This window comes from Seriola aureovittata, chromosome 8 (genome assembly GCF_021018895.1).
Source record: "Seriola aureovittata isolate HTS-2021-v1 ecotype China chromosome 8, ASM2101889v1, whole genome shotgun sequence".
In the NCBI taxonomy this organism is placed as follows: Eukaryota; Metazoa; Chordata; class Actinopteri; order Carangiformes; family Carangidae; genus Seriola; species Seriola aureovittata.
Window position 1 is genome coordinate 18,806,093 of NC_079371.1, and position 22,275 is coordinate 18,828,367.

A 22,275-nucleotide genomic window follows, 5' to 3' on the forward strand; every position below is an offset into this window, starting at 1 on the left:
TCAGAAAATAATTCTTCATTGGGAGTCGTCTTGCATGGTTTTGTCTTAGAGAAACAGCTCACTGAACATGCCCTTGTAAAAACTTGACATTGCGCTTGAGAAATGTGATTTCTCTGTTGTTGTGAAAACCCATTCTCACTGTGGGAGCCATGCATGTGTGTATCCTGCACCAGCTCCAGCTGGATGTGCCAAGTAAACATGAAGGTTTGAGTGGCCTAAAACAACTTTTCAGGCGGGTATTTGTTTAAAACAGCAATAAAAGAGAGGAAATGATAAATGCCTAGGTAGATAAAAAGTAATACAGATAAGAATGAGGCAGTGAAAACACTTTGGTTTGTCGTGTTCTCGGACATGCTCACCATGTGATCATATAGATATGACTGCATTAGACATATGGCTTGACGCAGCTGGTCTTTGTGTCTTTTTTATGTTGCATTCCTCTGTCATGATGGAAGTGTCAGATGTATGTACAGTATGTATGTGAGCCATGTGCAAGAAGTCAGAATTTTTCTAGGACTATGGTGCCTCTTCACTCAGCATGTGCATCACGCTACACTTTGATGTGTCAGCTCCACATACCTGGTTGACAGAGAGGAAAGATGTGCCACTGGCTTCTTGGCAATTGAAATAGGTAAACAGCATGCCAGAGGAACATCTTCAGTAGCTCTGCACTTAGGCTTGAAGTGTTAGAATACCAAGAGGTGCAGAGGACTGCTGCGAGAGTTTTGCAACAACTTAGTGCTGTGAAATATGCTAGAAATATGAAATTAGTGACACTGAAAAATGCAATCCCAAAACATATGCGGATGCACAGTGAAGCTGGTTTCCGATCACTCTTAGGTTTCACATTAAAACTACAAAATCATATGCACACTGAAAAGCATATGTACCTGTAACTTGAGTCCAGCCAGGGACATCTTTTTTACGCGTCACTCAGTCTTTCTCTGCCCTCACATTTCCTGTCTGATTTGCTGCTGTACCCTATCAAAATAAGGCAAACCTCCTACAAAGTAATAAAAAGGGAAAACTGCAAAATATATTGCAGCCCACTCTTTAAAAATCACAGTAGAAATACATAAATCAAACAAATGTGCATCTCAAATCACTTGCTTCCACTTTTTCTGTCCCTACTGATGTCTAGACGTGTACATGCCTTCTCTTTCTCATGCCGTAAAATGGAAATAATGGAAAATTTCCAACTAAATATACAGTAGCTCTTACAAAGGCAAAGAGAGTTTCAGTTCCAATGCATTATGTGCTTGTGTCGAGAAGAGTTATGGCAAAATGAAATGTAGAATTGCTCAATTAAGTGGGAGAAAACACAGTGGTGAACACAGTAGATGTTTTACCCATTTAAATTCCTCTGCTCATTTTATCCTCTGCTGAGCTCTCTTAGTGGTCTCATAGTGGTGGCTTTGTCACAGTCAGAGTACTGAAACTGGACTTCCCAGCTTATGGAGGACACCTGGTGCGTAAAGATAAATCACATAACACACACAGGGGAAGAAGCGTAGCTGCCATAAGGCACCCTACGCCAGTTAAAAATGTAAAGCTTCTCTGACAAGCAGACAGATACAAGGCAGGCAAGAGTCGAGCCCCATCAAAGGTACACGTGAAGACGAGAGCTCCTCTCCCTGTGGCTACGTCACAGTCCACACTGAAACTCGTGTGAAAAGCGGCGCAATGTTTTTCATTGTGAGCAAATTTCCTGTTTTTTAATTTTTTTTAATTTTGTTCACGCTTCTCCCACTTCCCTTTTTCATGGACAGTGAAGGAGATGTTGCCATTAGTGTTTCCTCAATCCTCTGTAGTTTTGTCTCTGATCAGTCATGTGACAGGAACAGGAAAAGAGGAGCCTTGTGTAAACAAATAAAGCTTTTTTCAGCGTCTCGTTTTGGCAGAAAGGATGCGACGTGGGAGGCCTTCAAAAATACGAAGGTTTTCACAGAAATGGTAATCGTAATTAGCTACTTGTGCTGTTGCTGTGTGTTTATATACTGTATGAATGAGGGGAACACCTGGAAAGTCATTTAAATTGATCTATATACTGTACACAGCTGCGACTCCTCCTCTTCAACTGATGCTCAAAGGGTTAAACAGACTTGAATGAGACAGCAAATGTAATTACTGGAACTGCAAAGAGCAAAACTGTAAGTTTTTAAGGTCGAAGAGCAACATGTAGGTGACAGTACATCTACACAGTTATTTCAGTGCCACAGTAGTTGGCAAAGGGCCAAGGCTGAAGCACTCTGAAATAGAAACACCCTGTATGTCCGGCAAGTGACAGGAGGCCAGGCAGGCCACGGAGCAGACCTGCTCTCTGGATGTGGAGTCAGCCGGCCTCAGGCTACAATATACTCCCTCTCTCCCTCTCTCTCTGAGAGAAATAAATTCCGCTTCCTCTGTCATCTGGAGACAAGGCCGGGCCAAAGCCAGGCGACGGACTGACTGGCAGCCCAGCTTTGATTTCATTGTTACCATGGAGGAGGATGACATCCCTGTCCTCTCCACTAGTGGAGGAGTTAGGCCTTTCCAACATCCTGCCAGAGGAGGGGTACAAAATTAAGGATGCGGCAACAAGCCATCTGGGCCTGCTTCCTATGTTTTAAAACCTCTGTCCCTGACTAAATCTTCCTGTACCTGCCTCACAGGCACACCGGACAACTCAAGCGCTTCCTGTGTGGCAAAACCATTTTTTGCATGTCATCATTTTTATCATTGAGAAATTATTTCCTCTGCTGAGAAAGGAACCGAGCATATTCTGTTTAATGCTTTGTCCCAGCTCCTGGTGATGACATTTCTGTTGGTGAGCATCTAAAAAATGTTTTTGAACACAAGCAAGTGCCAAAGATTAGCACAATCCAGGCCTGCTGCGATGGCTTGCACGCTCCTAAAACTCACGCTGTGACTGTTCAGAGGCCAAACTTTGAGGTGCCCCATTACTGTGCTTGTTACCTAATTCCTGGAGATTTGGGTCATAAACAAGTCTCTGTTGCGATGTCAGATGTCGCAGTGAGCTAAATCACTACGGCAGCTGCTGTAAAAAACAAGGTCAGAGTATGGAGTGCAGGGTCAACAATTAAGGTGCCGAATGCCTAAAGGGAGGGAAGCTAGTAATTTCCTCAGTGTTTGCCATTGGACTCTTTCCCATGAACCTTCAGCAACCTCCAATGGCATGGCAAAAGGTATGAGTGACCAACATGGACTTTCAACACACTGGCTGACACTGATCAGCAATTTGAGCGTAATAGTGATGGTGGCTCTCGTTAATCTGATAAGTGCTCTAACTGATGCTTGTTTCTAAGCAACGCAAGCTCTTTGGTGTGTTGTAATATCCTCGTAACAGCCACCGTGTCTCAGGATCCAGTTTCTGCCTTCACACCGTGTGGAGAGTGATCAACCAATAAAGGAAAGAGATGCCACAATGTAATTCCCCTTCAGTGTCTGACTGCACTAGAGCACTACTACTTACAATAAATGTCTATTTGCTGGCTGTTACAGCTGCTGGATCTCATAATTAGCCTTTCATTAGCACGTAAACCAAGATAAGTGTTTGTAGCTGTAAATTAAAAACCACTAATTATTCTGGACTCTCTAATTTGGTGATACACCAATCTCTCCAATGTAATTGTAGTACCTCGCCAATATTTAAGCTGAACAGAAAATTGTGCAGCAGTCCTTCATGATCAGCTTTGGTCTCAATTAACAGCGGAAGCAATATATCATTTATTTCATCTCCCAGGTAAAAGCACTTATATGTTTAATTGTGCACACTCAGAGTCAATGCTCAGTGAGTGAAGCTCGGATGAGAGAGGAATTGAAATTCATTTTGTCTTTGTGCTCTGCTGGCTGCAATATGAAACTCAGGTCTGCATGAACTTGGTGGAAAGGACAGAGAAAGAGAGGAAAAAAATATATTTTTTATTTTAAGAATGAAGAAAAAGAGAAATGTGCATTGTCAGAGCAAAAAGGGGAGTGCTGTGCCTAACATTTCGTTTGCATCATCAGGACACTGAAAATGACCATGAAGAGAAGAGTATGAATGGACACCTTTAAGAAAGTCTCTTTCATAACTCATCCTTTAACAGGCAAGTCAGACTTTAACAGTGAAAGACAACAGTCCTATAGATTCTAAAAGGACTGAGAAGCTGTTATGTGCTAGATTGAGAGGGTAATAATTGTACCAACCCCTACTTGTCCTTTGTGGTTGTGGGTCAAGCAATGAAAGGACCATTTAGAGAGCTCTGCCATTATAACAAGACTAAAGCTGCCAGTGTGATTCATCAGGACTGTTTGTCGGATGGATGAGCAGCTTCGTAACCCCTTCCCCCTACATTTTTACAACATCAGAATTGAAGGGGTGGTTATGTGAAGTAATTTCCATAATTTTCCAAAATCAACAATCTGACATTCACGCACATTTCACACGGCATATTCCTGTGTGAGTCAACGCTATGAACGACCTTCAGGATAGACTGTCAGCGTTTTTCTCCCCATATTTAAATTACCTTGTGTCTCCTCCTTTTCTTTGATGAGTGTGGTTGTTCGTGGCAGCTGTAAATGCTCAGGTCAGTGATAGTCATAAACCAAAATGTTGTTGATGTAACTCTAGTGCTAGAGTAAAAATAAAGTGACCAAAGTTATTTTAATTCATCCTGAGGGCTGTACCTCATTTCATGGCACAACATCCATTTGCAGTTTATCTGATAGCCATCAAGATATTTAACTGAAAGCCATAAATGTAGAGTAAAGATCCAGGGACCACAAAAAGTGGTAGATTCAAACCCCTTGGGATCATGAACATATGTACAAAATTTAATGGCAATCCATCCAGCGGTTATTGAGACATTTCAGTCTGGACCAAAGTGGTGAACGGACTGATTGACATTGCAATCTATAGAACCATGCTGCAAGTGTGGCTCAAAACTAGGCATAGAAAACATGGAGGGGTCAAAAATCTAAAAACAAAAATACCGCAGATGGTTTTCATCAACTATCTAACACCAACTTTGACTCATATTTGGCTTCTGCCGCAGATTCCTGGTGTTGAAAGAGCTTATCTCTCAGCTCTTGCCATATTTGGGGTGATGGGTCTTTAACATGATGAGAAAGTGAGTGACCAGACATTGAAATGCCCAAGAGGCCTCACTACTCCATGCCAGTGATGAGTGAAGCACCGGGCTCCCTATTTATTTGGACTTTACTGCAGACAGCTTCCCACACGGAGCAGCAGCAGCATTCCTCCCTCATCCGAGCTGCTCTCCAGCTGATAGAACAAGATACTCAAGGACAGACACCGAGGGTCCGCTCCTTGGAGTCCTGAGGTTGAATCCTGAGATCAGCGCTGAGAATAGGGGGCTATTGTTGGCTAAAACAACTCAACCTCTATAAGTGGACGACAAGAATAATACCCAAAGTTGAGAGTCAGATTTCTGGGATGATCTGATCAAGCAGAGGTATGCGTACAGAAAACACTCTGCTAAAAGCAATATCAACACTATTCACCCAAGACCTAGGGTAAGCCAAAGATCATTCAGCTCTAGAGCTCAGCTTTAGAAAAAAAAAAGATTCACTGCTTTCATATGTGGCTTCTTTGACCTGGAATGCTTTAACAGCTAATTATGATTCAACAAAAACAAGAAAATTATGAGGAGCTGAATCAATCAGTCATCCACAATTCAAATCAGTAGTATCCTATAGCGGAGAAGCTGGGCCAAGATGTCTTTTTCAAATGGGACAGAAATTCTGTAGCTGTGTAATAAATTTTTTGGAAACACCATAATTCAAACCAGAGACAGAGCGTGACAGGAAGATGGTAGAAAATGGCTTGAGGTGAAATCTTGAATCTCCCTAAATGCAATGACTTCTGGACTGGCAAGTCTACAATCCACTCTCCCTCAGTCTTCCCCTCGGATCATAATAATGGGAAGCCACTGCTCTCATCATACTTGCATCAGTCTCCAACTTGGAAGTGTCATTTAAATGCCACACATTTGTAATTTGTTGAAAGAATTTTTTTTTTGTAAGGGGGGGAGGGGGCGCGAGACTGAAGACAAATCAGACAAATTTTAGGTATTATTTTAGGGATGACGTATTATTTAGTAATACATAGTATATAGTAATAGTATGTTCTATAACTTTTAAAATGCCTAAGTTATTCAACAAAAGATCTTTAATGTCAGAATGACAAAAGGTTAATTGCATGCACTCACTCATTATCCAGTTTATCTATCTCTGACACACACACACACACACACCTCTTTTCTCTCACCTCCCTACGTTAATGTGGCACTCGGTCTCACAGGGACATATACTGCGAGGCTGTAATTGAAAAAAGTGCATCTCTGGTAGTGGTTCTCTCTGCCTCCATGATATTGCGCTTCTACTTCATGTTTTCAGCATCAACTGAGAAAAGTGGGAGTTCAACAGATAACATCACCCGTACCCTGATGGGCACATAAGGTTTGCGTGATCACAGAACTGTCAGACAGAGCTTCACAATTCCAAGACACACATTGTGGATACCTGAGAAACTCATATGTGTATTTCTTGTGAGTTTTCTCTTTGTTTTGGGCTCTGCAAAAGTTTGAATAGAGCCACGAAAGACCACATGGGCAGGTGAAAAGAGGAGAGAGACCTCAGACTCGGTTTTCACAAAACACCATTTGTCACGCATTATAAGATCTATCATCACAGAGGATCGATAATGTTTACCGTTACTGAGAGCAGTGATTCCCCTGAAATGGATCTTATGATGCCATTAGTCCTCACTCCTCTCTGAAAAACACAGGGAGTTCATCTGTTCCTCTGAACGTATGAGACCCACCCAGCACAGCTCACAGTGATATTTATGAAAGGAGCGAGAGCCATTCCTCCAACCCTGAGGTTATGATTTGGGTAGCCATATGGTGACTGCTCCTCTCAAAAGTATCCTCTGTTCCCTTAATGAACAGCTGTTCACACCAATCAGACATGAACAACTCAAACATACACATTTTCAGTTGCTGAGCAAAACTGCAAACGACCTCAGCCATACTCCCAGATAATGTAGTCGATCAGAGGGTCGTCTTTCAAGTATGTGATTTAAAATAGCACTATGGAAACAATGTGCTTTAAATCATTGAGTTGTCGTATTACTTTTACCTGTTTAATGGATTTTCTGGAGGCATGTCAGACTCAGACTGAAAATAACCCAGAAGTCCTTCAAACAAGTTGGTTTGTACTGGGTGAGAGTGGCATTCACTCACCTTTCACTTGGTATACAGAAATAAAATTACCCCCCACCCCCCTCTTCCTCATGTCACATGTCCAGTCTAGATGAGTCAGCTGTCCTCCCACTCTGCCTCTAAAATTTTGACCTACATAGGCCTACACACACTGCAATGTAAAGCCACTCAAACCCAACATAGCAAAATCGGATTTTTCTGAGTTAAGCATACTTAATTATCAGCAGCATCTTTATCAAACACAACAACAGCATGTCTCCCCCTAGTGCTTAACGGCATGCAGACTTTCACTAGGTTATTAACTCAGTCCCAAACTTTCAATTATTTATGGGTGATGCAGGTCGGGTTTAGCTCTATTCAAAATTTTAGGGAAAATTGTTGCTTGTGACTGCAAACGGAGGGGATTTTAAGCAGTAAAGTGTAAGATTTCATGATCTTGACTCAATATAATGCATTAGTTTTGAAATAACTTATACATTATGGAGTCATAGGAGAAAATAAATAGAGAAATATAAACAGGAATAAATAAAAATAATAAATTAGTGAATTAAAAATGTAGAAATATATAAAGAGAAATAAATAAAAGAGTAAAAGAAAGGTTTTTCCCCTATTGCTTTTGCTATTCTTTGAAGGGCCAAGCTGTCAATCAACTGGCTTTGGGTGGGCTTTCCTGCCCAGGCTGAGTAGTCCATTCCTGCAAACATGAATCCTGCTTTGGCTGCTTTGGACAACAGGAAGTAGGCACCGACTATTGAGATTCTCTCATGTGAATGTGGCTGAGGTTTCAATCGGGTAGGGAAACACAATGGGAGAAGTAGATTTATGGAGAGGTGTTCAACAAGTTCTTTTAAGACTTGCTCAGTATGTGGAGGAAACTTTTCAACCAGACTATTTTTTGAGGGTTGTGGAAGATGTCATGGAGAGTCTTGGGCAAATGTCTGCGTTGACTAACAGACATTGATGAGGTTGTGTGGTGCAATCTTACCATCCTCTGTGACATGGCGGCTGAACTGGACTGTGGACTACCTGCTGAAGTGGATGGTGAACTTAAAGCATCCATCCCTCAACGACTTTGAAATAGATTTCTCCATGTGAATGACCAGACAATAGACAGTGCACACATGGAGGAAGAACTCTTTTCCTACTTCTTTCCTTCCCACCCCGATTCAAACAGCAACCACATTCAAATTGAGAATGCGTAGTCCATGTCTAACTGCCTAAAGCACCTGCTAAAGCTGGATTGGGCAGATGGAGAGCCCCAAGCCAGTTGATTGTCATCTTGGCCCTTCAAGGAATAGCAAAGCCAATAAGGGAAAAGTAAAATTGGGCAAAGTGGCGAAAAAACTGTTTCTAAATCCAAAATGGCACCTAGGCAATTAGGTTGAACTGACAAATGGCCATGTCTCAACCTTAGGCCCTTCTATGATATTACCAGACACAAGAATTTGGGCTTTAAGACAAACACATAAGCAGCTATAAGGCAAATTGCAATTTTTATTATCGCACCACCCACTAAAGGGTCAAATGGCACCAGATTTCTTGCATCTCACTCTGATGGGGTCCTAAATCCATGTGCCCAGTTTACTTTTCTTACATAAAATATGACCTTACTTCCTGCTTGGCACTTGTGAGACTTGCTCTGAAGATTATCTATGCCAATTTTAGAGAAGATTGGACAAAGTTTGTCTGAGTAGAAACGAAAAAAACTCTTCAGGCTAAAATGGAAATTGAAGTCATACGCTGCATTTAACTCAGCTTGATCCAACCAATGGTACCTCATTTTTGAAAACTGGGCATAGGGTTCATTAGTTACATGCGTGAAAACACCTTCAACCATGACCTGTTGGTGGTGCTAGAGCACTTGAGGCACAGACATGAAACTTGGTGGAAAGCATCACCGGAGTCTCCCCAATCAGTGTGCCAAATTTCAAAACTTTTTAGCATATGGTTCAAGGGGCTGACATAGATTCCCATGGCAGTAGAAAAAAAAAAGATGAAGAGGAAAAGATAGAAACAAGCTTCGTTGCTTGGCCCCCAAAAAGCAAAAGCAACAGTGAAAAAGCAAAAGCAATAGTAATAAGCAGAAGTAACAGGAATAAAGCAAAAGCAATGGGTAAGCGCAAAAGCAAAATGGGAAAAGCAAACGCAATGAATAGGATAAAAGCCAAAGAAATAGGTCAAGGCATTTTTAAAATTCTTTTATTTATTTCTGTTTATATTTCCACATTTTTGTGATTAGCCTCCTTATTTACTCTAATTTACTCTTGTTTATATTCCGAATTCATTTTTCTTATTCTTTTATAGATTTATTATTTTTTATGGCACTCCAGTGACTCCATAAGAAATATCCCAATCCTAATAAAACACTATTTGAAAACAAGCACGTAAAATTCTGAAACGTCAAAGTTCAGTATCCACCCAGCTTCAGTTTAAGACCTCGGCTTAACATAAATAAAACTTTGAGCCTCTAAAAATAAAAGCTCAATCAACCACGGATCAATTATTTACTTCAAGTCAGTGCAAACAGTCAGCTCGACCTCTCCCTTCATAAAAACCTGTGCACTCAAAACTTTCAGACTCGCTGTAAAAGTCTCCTCACCTGAGGCATATGCTATTCCAATCCAAGTCCGACAGAAAAACGTAAAATCTGTCTTCATCTCCAGATCTCCGGTCCAGAAGCGCAGAAAGCTTGAGCGATGTATCTGATTTAAAAATGTGTTAGTTTTAACTCCGGTGGAGACAGTGGAGAGGTGGTTTGAATGACTGTCCGCGGATGGGGGAAAAACCCAGGTGAATGTCGGTCAATCGATGCCTGTCTGTACTCTGCTCACAGGGAGGACGGGGGCGAAATGCTGAGGAAAAGGGAAAAAAACGTCTTTTTTTGTCAAAACGATGCATACGATGCGCTGAATGGGATTTACAATGATTTCCCTTTCCTTTGGTCGTGACCGGAGCGCATGCACACCCATCCATTCACTTCATAAAACAAGCTGGATTGGAGGGGTGTGTGTGTTGGTGGGGTGTGTGTCAGCGTGTGTTGGGGAGGGGGGCCCCCCCTAACACCCATGACAAATTTCCTTCCTGCAAGATCCCATTCGTTTTATCCTCTGCGTTAAAGACCTATAGTAATCATATTATAGGCCCTCTACCAAAGGTTAGAACACCCCTATTTTTTCAGTTTTCAGGTAGAAAAGGAGTTCAGGACACCAAAGGCTGAATAATCATTTACATTTTTGTAGAAAACAGGTTCTTTTCAGGGATTAAGAAATTGGTTAATTTACAGCTTTCCAGCAGCAAAGAGAGTAAGTGAAGCCCTGAAAATTAATGGAGGCAATTCCTACAAGTGCCCAACTTTAGAAGATCACTAACAACCCCTCTGTCCGTACAAAGGCAGTGTTGAAACAAACTGTGTTACTACACCCTCCGATGCAACATGGTAATACTGTCCTGTAGGGCGTAGTTGTGTAAACTGCTGACAGAATGGTGAGAAAAAGGCAAGTAACGAAGGAAGACCGACTGGTTGGTCAGGGGTTCATCTTAAAAGCCAAAACATTAGAAGCAAAGAAAGATGGAAGAGCAGCACATCTCCATACTTAAACCCCATGGAGCTGCTTTGGAATGAACTGGACACAAGGTGAAAGAAAAGCAACAAGTGCAACACATTTGTGTTGCTGAATGAGTCAAAAATGTAGGTTACATTTAAGATTTAAGATTCCATCAATCCTTTTTTTTTTCTTTCTTTTTAAATCTTTTGAAATCGCTTATTTGTTCTGTGCTTTAATTTCAGAGTACACTGAGACATTACACTATGTAAATTTCACCAACTGGAAAAATAGAGATGTTCTAACACTTTTGATCGGTAGTATAAGATAATATAGGATAGTACAAAGTACAATGAGGACTTAATACATTCAATAATGCGAGAATTTATGATGCTGTAGAAGAGCTGTGGTATTTCCATCTGTTGCGTCAGTGCAAAATTGTTTCATATTGATTTTCATTTCATGGGGTTTAAATGCCTCTTGACATCCAAATAGCTCGGCAGGTAATCCTAATATCATCAGAAGATTTATGAAATGAAATAAAGCTGTGTCATCTCAGGGAGCAAACAGGTACCACATAAAGAGCAAAGACACTCAGACTCCAGAGGAATATTAGAAGAATATTACCTCTAGTCGGCTGTATTTCGTCTGCAAAGTAATATGTCAGTGCAATTTTATCTGTTCAGTTCAAATATTTGCTATTAATTAGAGGTAGAAAAGTTATCCTGTGTGCTTATGAACACAAATTCTTCTAGATGTTCAACAAGCCGAGCAGAGGTGCCCCCGGGAGTAGCTCTCTAAGAGTCTGTAATTATTCTTGCAAAGGTTAGATGTAGTGATGCCTCCAAAATAAAACTAAACTGTGCTGAGTTTTTCCAGCCTTGTCCAAGTCCTGTTCACCCCCTCCGCCCCCACATCTGTCTATGTAACCATGCTCCTCAGGGAGTCCTCAGAGTGTGAATGAAAATCATGTACTAAGAGCACAACATGCCCATGGTGAGCTGCTATCAGAACTGTTTTATTTTACAGGGAGGGATTTGGAAAATTGAAAACTCATGTACCATATGCAATCAGAAGTGAAAAGTCAAAAAGGGTACAAGGTGTGTGCACTCAGATGATTGCACACACACACACACACACACACACATACACACACACACACATGGACAAAGTTTTGAGTAAAGGTGTGTTTTTCATTCGTTAACTGTCTGCAGTATCTGCAGCTTCGACGGGACCTCTAATCAGCGTGTGACGGAGCCACAGAAGAACCAGCATGCCCATTTCAAGTCAGACTAATCACTCCCAGACACCTCTGCTTTCCAGCACCAGGAGTGTGAAGTGAAATCAATAACATGCTGAATCTCCATTTGGAAATTCATTACAGCGATAATAAAAACTGTGCCTTCAGAAGTGCTGAAAGCCCGTCCACCCATCAAACAGCAGCTGTTGATAAGACGTATGAGAAAAAATATTTTTTCTCAATATGATTATGTTGTTATTCTCAGTGAACCTAACGTCAGGCGTTTATGGAATAACAGGGAGTCAGAGGATCATTTTGTGTTATTGTGGGCATGTGTCGTCGTCCCCCACCCCCACCCCCCCCATATCCCTTACGGCAATCCACCTCTCTGACCTTAAAACACAATGTTGTGATTGAATGGTTGTAATTAAAATGTTCCCCTGGTGTCAGCCCCACAGCGCCCTCGGCTTCAGAGGAAAATAAACACACTAAATCGTGCTGATAGTCTAACAAAGCTTTGTCCTGGGAGTTATCAAATCTCATTACAAATATAAAACAGATAATGTCATAAACACATGAAAACACTTGAGTGGCTAATATAATAATAAACTGCACACATAAGCATTCAGACAACAGTGATAACAAACAATAGCCCTTATGCAGGATAGCATGATCGCCCCTGCTGCGTCAGATGAAAAGGTTTGAGTTTATAATCCTGCTGGCTCCTTAGAGACAACTGAGGATTCAAGGACCCGTCCTTGAAGTGCCAGCACTCTATCCGGCCCATCCTCAGAACAGGAAACACATTACAGATCCACGGGTACCTTCATAGGAAGGATGTGGAGCACGCATGCAAGCTACGCACCCTCTCGCCGAAGTTCCCACTCATGGGCCCGTGCACTACAAAAGCACTGTGCCAAACTACTTTGAAGTAGCTGTCACTGTTCAAGAGGGCTTTTTTGTTTTGTTTTGATGTGGCAGCCAAAGTTTCACATCAGTTGTAGGTCACGTTGGTTAGCAGTCAACAGTTATGGCAGTCTCCCTGGCTAGAAGAAGGAGCAGGACAGCAGCATGCTTGCATGTAAATTATTTACCAACTAATTATCCATGAAGCTAATGCATTGTGTATGAAGATTAACCTTTGCAACTCAAAGCAAATGGTACCTGGCGTTTGAGTCTCATCATTTATCTAGAAGTTCTAGCTTAAATCCGCTTTAATTGATTTTCTGGGCACTTGGAGGCAGCAAAACAAGCAGTAAACACAACGTTTCATATTTTCTCTTTATAAAGTTGATTAAGCGAACGTTTAGCAAACAGTTGCCTAGTTAAACATTGAGCAGATACGGAAAAATAACATTTATTTGAAGTTGGTTTTCTCTCCCCTTCTGCTCTCAATCAACTGCTGATGGAAATGTCTCTTTAGCTGCTAAATGCTCCACTTTGTTCATGGGCATGGACAATTAGCTAAAAGAGGCTAATAGGAAAAGTTGGGGGATTATTCTTTATGGATTCACCGATAGAAGCAACTATTCTCATTGTACAGTCAGTGATTTTTTTCACTTGTTCATATTAAAACATTGATTAGTGCAGCTTTAACTTTTAATGTCTTTCATGCAGCTATCTACCACATTCACAGTCTTTTTCTTTTACCTCATTAAAATAAAAAATGTATATAATGTATAATAAAATGTCACTTTTTAAAGCAAAAAGCACAATTCCAGTCAGAGTATAAGAGAGAATAATAATCTCTTCATATACAATATTGAGGCTCAATTCAGGAGCTTGAGTTGACTTCATTCTGCAAAGTGACTGTCTAGTGTGTGATATGCGTGTCATATAGTGTGCGAGTTGTTGTGCACCCATGTCCATGTAGCCACTGTGCTGGAAGAGCATGGGTCCCCCTCTGGTGGAATTCATTGTGCCACTTTTCCAATCAGCAGAGGAGGCAGCAGCATCCTGCTTCAGCATGCCCCGGAGGCCCATTGAGCAGCCCGGAGGCATCACCACTGTCACTCTGTTTATCTGACCTTTCACCTGACAGCAGGAAACAGGACGTCAGTGCTCTTGTGTGTTTGTGAAGATAACCAAGAGCCCTCCTATTCTTGCTGTTTAAGTGTCAGCGATGGCTCATGTATTCAAAAGTTTCCAGTCCAGGTGCAGAGGAGTCAACAACCCTACGCTGTAGCTCTTGTTAAATGGCTTTGGATTCCCATCAACCATGGCATTCATAATTGTGTGTTCTGCTTTGATGATGCTTAATAACATCCTCGATTATTTCAAGTGAGGTCATGGAAGTGTGCAGTGTCACAGCTGCAGAGTGAACCGAAGACAGTGTTTATTTAAGAAAGAAAATTTCATTTATTATCTGCGTCAGCATTTTTTTTTTTTTTTTTTACAGTAATTGTTTTGTTTTTAATTACGAAATGATACAGCATGTGATTGACATAACAATATAGAATATACTGCATCTTAGTATTTCCTTCAGCCTTAACAATTTAACAATCAAGTGCATTATACCATGTGTTTTAGTTTAGGCACATATAATATAAATGAACATACAAATCATGACAAATCAACAGAAGCTGCTACAGTCAGCTACAGAACTCATAAGGTGCAGTAAAGTTACATCTGTGTAATCACAAAAAAATCTAAAATAAAATGTATAAAGCATGAAGGACCATTTAATCAGACACAAAATCCCAAGTAATAAAAAACCCCTTCATGCTGATTAAACTCAAGTGTGATTCAAAAACCCTTTTACAAGTAAACCTACAGACAATCTGGCTTAATGAGAGAATTATTCAGATGATTGAAAAGTCAGCTATCTACATCTATAACAGATACTTGGTTGAACAGTGTGTAGCCAATAGAACTTAAGTAGCAATGTAATTACAGGTACCTGAGCTCCGCTATATTGAAGCCAAAATGGTTAAATACTGTGTTTTTTAATGGGTTTGTGCTGATTGCTCCTGCAAACTGATTGAGCCCCTTCAGAATGATTACCGCATGATTGAATTTTTTATATTGTGAGCATTGCAATTTTCATAACATTTCAAGGCCCTTAAGGTTCAGTTCAAATTGAAAATAGAAGCATCTGGTGGTATCCCGTAATTAAAGCATGGATAATAAGAGAACAGTATGGCGATATGGCACCATAATGCAAACAAGGGCATCGCTGTCTTTTAATAGTTGGGTAATTACAATGGTTGGTCAATAAGTGAGTCCACAGCTCTTATATACTGACAAGCTTTTATTGATTGCAGCCATGTTAGCCAGACAGAGCGACAGGTGGGTAGTGGAGGAGTTTGATAGGCTGAGGTTCTTGACTGCTGCCACTAATACAAGGGCTGAAGAAGGGGAACACCTTGCCCCTCGGCCCGTTGGCAAATGAGTAGAGCAGGCTCATATCATCTGCGTTATAAAAGGACACCCTCCTCTCCTCGCAGTCTAGGAAGACACCGAGCCTCTCAGGGGAAGAGCTGAGCTGCAGCCTAGTCCAGGGCTGGGTGCCGGCTGAGTACTCATTCCTGTTACGGAGTCGCAGAGTCCAGTATCCGCTTTCAGGACTCAGCTTGATCCGCGAATGTCTGTCTACGGCGTCTGAGGCCACGCCTAGGTCCCATTTGGGCTTGGAGCCCACCTCCACCTCCCAGTAGTGTCGGCCTGACTGGAAGCCCTGGGTAGCCAGAATGTTAACACACTGGAGGAAACGCTTGTCGTGGTCCATGTGCAATATCATGCCATCACATTCGACTGCCACGGTTTTGTCCCTGGACACTCTAATGCTCGGGTGCGCTGACTCAACATCAAATGTTAATGGGGAAGGACCTTTGGGATGAAACAATTCACATTTAAAATTGAAAAAATATCATATCAGTGGAACAATGGTGTCATTACTGTCATTCCGATACCACTTTAACAACTTTAAATAATAACTGAGTAAATTCTCCATAGTAATTTCACCATAATTACTCCCATTCTTGAGGCAGAACCAGTTTCAGATGAAACTTTTTTGTGTCTAATGAAGCACTTCATAGAGGAAATTACCTGGCTTCAAAGACTTGAACATTTTTCTCCATGTGATGTACTGTAATGGGGCCATGTATTTGTTGCTGAAACCATTTATGTCAAACTCTGGGGCAACATCCACCTGCACACATGGTCTGTGGAAAAAAAAAGAAAGGCAAACATACATTTAGTTAGGGTCATTTATTCTCAGCATAAATGGCATTAAATGGAGGTAGAAATCAAATAAGCATATGACAGGTGCAAAAATGCCAAAAGCAATCAATCAGTCATAACACTGAAATTAACACTTACCTTAGCTGTGGTAGCTACAGAGGGAAATTAAGAAAAAAAAAATCACATCAATAACTGTTGTTTCAAATCAGTGCAGAAGTCACAAGTCAAATTAGAAGACACAATTTTTTTTATTTTAAGTTTAGATTTAATCTATATATTCATATCTTGACATCTACTTTGAGATAGACAAAATGTGATTCTTATTTAAACCTTTTGTCCTTACTAAGGCCTCACCTCAGTCAGTACTGTGTTCTCAGTGGCGGCGCTAGCCTGTTGGAGCATCCTCATATTCTCCTCCAGCTCCCTCACGGCAACCCTGAGGGCCTCCAGGTGGCGCTCGACCTTCTCCAGCTCCTCCTCCTGCTCTCTCCTTATCTGCTCCAGCATACATGTCTCCTCATCGTCCAGGATCTGATGGAGAGCTCTGAATTCACCTTTGACACGAGTCTGCAGATCTGCTCCGAACCTCTGAGGGGAGGAATCACTGTTGTTACAGCTTGAGGACATAATGCGATACTTTCTAGGTAGTACCACATTTTCATTGACCAGTTAGAAATTGAGTTACCCAAGATGCCGAGTGGCTCGTTCCATTAAAGCTCTAAATAATTTGCGTACACATCTCTGTACACCTTGTACATATCTCTAGAGAGAAATACACAAGGGATAATGAAGCTGCATTTAGCATCTAAGATCTAAGTATCCATCAACTACAGACTCTTACAGCAGGAAAGGATTTCCTGTTCATTATCTCATCACAGCATGCACAACTAAACTCAAGCTCTTATCTTCCATCTGTCTCAAACACATTATACGATATGTTTTTTTGTTTCTGTTCCCCCTGGTCTGTACAGTCTCTCATGTATGTAATAGTCTTGCCAACTGTTAAGGCAACTTAAGGCAAAGTGTTAAGTGATTGGTTTAACGTCACAGATCTTTCTCCAAATGAAAATTATGACAGAATCATTATCCTGTGAGAATTAGACCGTATAGGAGGATTTCCTCTGCATAGTTGTCACACACCTCAGTCAAAGGTTAGAAAGGCATTTATGCACCCAAGCGCAAGACCATTATGTTTTACATATCAAAGCACATACTGTCACTTACCACATCCGCAAACACCACTAAATATGCACAGCGACATATTGCAAACAGCCATTAGGGAGCGACGTGCATTCTTATCTGTTAAGTGCTGCCATCCCATGACTTAGAGGAGTGTACCTTTATGGTATCCATCTTGCCTTTGTCTCTGGTAATATTGTTGTTGTGGTCGTCCCTCCTCAGGCGATAGCTCTCCAAAGTCTCTTTCAGTTGTTTCTGTACAACAATATGCAAAACAAATCAGTTTGAGGACAGAGACAATGACACAGAGAGAGCGAGAGTGTTCAGAAAGAAATACAACTATCTAATAGTTTAACGTATTAAGATTTATGTTTTCTTGCTTTCCTGCCGTCTTGTCAGCACCATGAGGTTACCCAACATCCAGTGGAGACTACAGGAAGTGACTGTGCTTGACCAAGAAATGGTCTGACACATAAGGCCTCGTAAAACTGCCACTTGTTTTTATACTTATGTTTTTGCTTAGATAAGTCAAACAAGATATAACATGTTAATAATTGAATCTTAGAGGTACTTGTAGTTGGATTTTATTACTCTTGCTCATAGCCAGGCTAGCTGTTTCACCCTGTTTCCAGTCTTTATGCCAAGATAAGTTAATCAACTGCTGGAACAGCTGCTGAAAAGTCACAGACTCTAGGACCCCTACAGTATTTTCCCATGTAACTCTGCACGAAAGTGAGTGACCATATTTCCCAAAAAGTAAAACTATTCCTTTAAAGATGTCAATAAAGTTGAATAAAGACCTCTCTGACACAGTATGTAAATGTTTAAAAATAACAAAGATGACAAAGATATGATTTATTGCAGGATTGCATTACACATTCTGGCAGAGTATTTTGGTTGCCTTGCTGTAGTTAAGTCATATATCCTGTCATACAAAGTAATATAAAGGCAGTGAAGAGTGAACTTGGTCCTGCAATTCCAGTGAGATAAGTTCAGGGTGGAACTTAAGTGATATGAGCACAGATGTTAATTCAAACATAGAATACAATTGTATTCAATTTATATAGCTCAAAGGTTACAGAACGCTCATTTTTAATCGATCGGTTTACTTTGGAGCAAACAAGTATTTGTTTAAGATTGTGTAACACTTAACAACACTTTCCAGATGACCAAGAATAAAGGCATGGAAGGAAGCCAACAGGATCATGGTCAAACCTGCAGTGGAGGTGAGATTGAAAGCAGTGAACTCACCTTTAGGTTTTGGATGTAAGTGTCCGAGGTCGTGGCCCTGACCTTCTCCACCATGGCTGCGACTAGGTAGTTGGTTTGAAAATTCCTACAGCTGAACTCCTTTCGGCACTGAGGACAGGTTACAGGCCCCTGTGTTCCTCTCCAGTACCTGGAGATGCAGGGTCTGCAGAAGTGGTGCATGCAGGCCAACATGACAGGCTCCCGGAACAAGTCACAGCAGATGGCACATGTCAGATCCTCTCTCAGGCTGCCTTTGGTAGATGAAACAACACAAGGAGCGGCGGCAGCAGCAGCCATGGTGACGGGGCCTTTCCTCTGCAGTCTGAGGAAATGAAAGTAAAAGCCTGGAGGAAGAGAGAAAGAGGGGAAGATGAACACTCCCTTCCCTTTATGAAGACAGTTTACAGGGCGACATGTTTCTCTAAGTCAGCAGCAATTAAATTAACTAATTACAAAGTTTACATTCTACAGCACTTGCTTCCTGTTGTTGTTTAGGTAAATCATTACCTAACACTGGATCCTGGTCACGCACCTCCCGTCTGAAGTTCAACACTAGTATTAAATTGGTGTAAATAACTCTCCACTTTCTCCCTGGACTATACTAAGCACCAGCTTCAAGTGAAATGACAGGCAGTTCAAGTTAAAACCATAGAAACCAGGTGATATATCACGGGACTCTGTAAGCTAGCTTGTGATTTGTATTGTGAAAGCAACGTTTGTTCAGACGGTTTGTTTGGTTTTTACACTGCTATTGTTTAGCTACGTATAACAGCCAGTAAACAGCTTTTTTTCATCAACATAAAGCAAAACCATATCAAATATTTGACGTGGGGACTATATTCAACGTTTATGTAACACTTTAATGAACTTACGTTGTCTGTTGTTCGGGGGGAAATGCCTCCTCTGCAGCGCTCTGGTCCTTTCGCCTGATGTTTGGGAACAAGACGTTCACGAGTAACTGCGCATGTACCAACTACAACCCCACTTATGATTGGTCCAGCTATCTCACGCAGCAATCAGGATGTGTGTAAATATAGCCAGCTACTTTTTCTCTTCTCCACTTTACTGGTCTCCTCTGTCACTTTATGAAATTAATGCATTAAAAACAAAAGCTACATTTCCTCACTGTTGCATATTTGCGGAACAGCCTGAAGTCCACTGTGATTAAGCATTTTCACTTCCTTCATTGTGCCTTAACACAAGACTATCTCCACAAATATATGTTTCGAGGATATAATTCTGGTTAAGAAATACTCAATCATTTCTTTATACTGTGTTTTAAAGGGCCACTATGGCAATTCAGTATTACACTTCAATAAAGTTGGCAGACATGCAATAGACATGTTTTTAAAAGGATAGTTAAAATCGAAGGAGGAGAGACAGAGTTATCCATGACTTTAAGTCTCTGGTAGGCTACAGGTTAAGCAGGATGTTACATTTCCCATCATGCAGCTCAGTAATGACTTTCATGTGATCTTCAGTTGCTCATGTCTTACAAACTCGCCCAGTTTATAATACAAGCTTTCTGCAACAATTTTGTCACCTCTAAGCCCAAACTGCAAGTGAATTTTTTTTTAAATATACTGTAAAAAGCGCTATACAGTTGTTTTCATTGGCTGGGAATTATTCTCTGTAACAAGTGAAACTGAAGTCCATGTGTAAAATTGATTTTTTTAAAAAGACCCTGTAATTGACTTACCTCATAACCACTATCAATAATTTCATGTTGTTAAAACCCCCAATTTCACCAGAAACAATATTAAGGGCCTCAGTGTCATCACTGGTAGCTATACTGTTTATGAGGCATAGCTAAACGTACAATACGTTTTAAAGGGACATCTAAATTGACTGTCCATGGTGTTATATTATGTTATATTATATTAAAGCCTATATGTTTTATAATGATATGTATTATGTTGTATATATTGTCATACAACTTGATCAGAGACAGTATCAGGCCTAGATAATTTTTACTTTCCTAAATGCGTCATCCTTGTCTTAGAATAAATGAAAAGTAGAGGTAGCCAATATGTGGAGCATCCCACACGAATGTTTACCCAAGGAATCCAATTTGAAGACTTCACAGACTCTCCATGCTTTTAAATCAATATTTTTTTTTTTTTTTTTTAAAGTATATTTTTTTGGGCTTTTATGCCTTTAATGGACAGCACAGTGGAGAGTGACAGGAAACAGAGAGAGGGGGAATGACATGCAGCGAAAGGCCGTCCGATGCGGGATTTGAACCGGGGCCAACTGCAGCTAGGACTGTAGCCTCTACACATGGGGCGCCTGCTTAAACCACTACGCTACACGACAACCCTAAATCAATATTTTTAATCACTGAAGAATTAAAGGCTGTTATCTGCACTAGGCTACATTTTCCACCTGTCAGGTTTGACCTCCGTGAGAAAATCCAAGAGTAAAAGGAAAATGGAGGAGGAATGCACGGGATTCCTGACTTTGTATGTCCTTCACTCCCACATTCAATAATTCACACAGCCCACACACAGAAAGACATACAGACACACAGTGAGATGAGAACAACAGGCACAAATGTATGCTGTGCGACGTGAGGACGCCATGGCCTCTGATCAGATCACTGGCACCAGTGCTCTCAGAGGAGCTGGACAGAAACAGTGATCAGATTGAGGGCAGTGAACTGTAAATACAGGATCCCCAGCCATATGGAGGGAGTCCTACAGAGCTCACTAATTAGGTGCATGTAGATTCAAATAAGCCCAAGAAAACAAATGATGCTGCAAAGAACTACTTCTAAAAGTACTAAGAGAGATTGAAGCGAACAAGAATTTTCTGCAAGGCCATACTATAAAACCTTTTCACCACTTTTCAGAATTTGTTGGCGATAAGCAAGTTTGTAGCAAGGATAGAAATCCTTTATCAGGAAAACATACAAGTCTGAGAGAGCTGTCAACCTTGACTGCCGAGTGACCCAGTGCATGTGGAAGCAGAGGCGTGGCCTTCATAATTGAAATAATAAATCGAGGTGGAGAGGCAGCCTGACCCAATCAATAATGGTAATCTATGTGGCTGAGTCAATCAGTGCACCAATTATTACATCATCAAAAAAATCCCACCAAGACAATTCAGGGATTTCTTCCAACATTGCTCCCTGAACAATAAATCGGCTCTGGAACGGTGAAAGGCAGCTCTTAGCGGCTCAGGGGAAGTGCAGAAACGAGGCTCAAGGGAAACATGATCTCCTGTTCTGTTATCAAATTCACAAAATATTCTCATAGAGGATGGAAATGGTTTTCCACCAGTCTAAAGCTCCTTTGTTTATGTCTAATTTCAAGTGACAGTGTGTTTCAGGTCCTTCCCTATTATCTGATGACATACCCACCACATGTCTGTGCTGCAGGTCTGATAAGGTGAATTAACTTCAAACAGAGTCATGGGAGATGCAACATGTACATTTTTATTGTTTCAATATTTTTCATCACTCTAAATCCCATTTATTTCAAGGTAACTCTTGCTTAAAGCCTAGTTAGTTTTGTTTGACCTTTAACTTTCCATTGGAGATGTCCTATAATGTTCTTTGCAGACTTATATGGCTTTATCACCATAAAAAAAAATCTGCCTTGAGAAAATGTCCTGAACTGTCTTTTCACAAATGGCGCACTCTAAATACTAAAAT

The 22,275-nt window shown here is 40.9% G+C and overlaps 2 protein-coding genes across 3 annotated transcripts in view; both read right to left on the bottom strand.

The window, feature by feature from the left end:
• The window catches only part of flt4 (fms related receptor tyrosine kinase 4), a 51,065-nt gene extending 40,816 nt beyond the window's left edge, over positions 1-10,249 (bottom strand). The window contains exon 1 of one of the 2 annotated variants that reach the window (XM_056382296.1): positions 9,826-10,249. In XM_056382296.1, coding sequence (XP_056238271.1) covers positions 9,826-9,883 — 58 coding nt within the window. In that variant the 5' untranslated portion in view covers positions 9,884-10,249. The remainder of the gene's footprint in view (positions 1-9,825) is intronic. The other variant, XM_056382295.1, reaches the window with a different exon arrangement.
• Positions 10,250-14,342: 4,093 nt separating this feature from the next.
• trim105 (tripartite motif containing 105) lies at positions 14,343-19,692 on the bottom strand. The gene is made up of 7 exons (XM_056383688.1): positions 19,493-19,692; positions 18,621-18,964; positions 17,529-17,624; positions 16,545-16,778; positions 16,329-16,342; positions 16,056-16,171; positions 14,343-15,836 (listed from the first exon to the last, which is right to left on the bottom strand). Exons 2-7 carry the CDS (start codon positions 18,915-18,917, stop codon positions 15,277-15,279), a joined length of 1,317 nt encoding a protein of 438 aa, XP_056239663.1. The 5' UTR covers positions 18,918-18,964; positions 19,493-19,692; the 3' UTR covers positions 14,343-15,276.
• Between the last annotated feature and the right edge of the window lie 2,583 nt (positions 19,693-22,275).

Coding starts and splice junctions, on each gene's coding strand:
- trim105 (XM_056383688.1), bottom strand. CDS start 18,917: ATGGCTGCTGCTGCCGCCGCTCCTTGTGTTGTTTCATCTACCAAAGGC. Junction 16,779..17,528: donor GCAAGATGGATACCATAAAG/GTACACTCCTCT, acceptor TCCTCCCCTCAG/AGGTTCGGAGCAGATCTGCA. Junction 15,837..16,055: donor GTTCAAGTCTTTGAAGCCAG/GTAATTTCCTCT, acceptor TTCATCCCAAAG/GTCCTTCCCCATTAACATTT.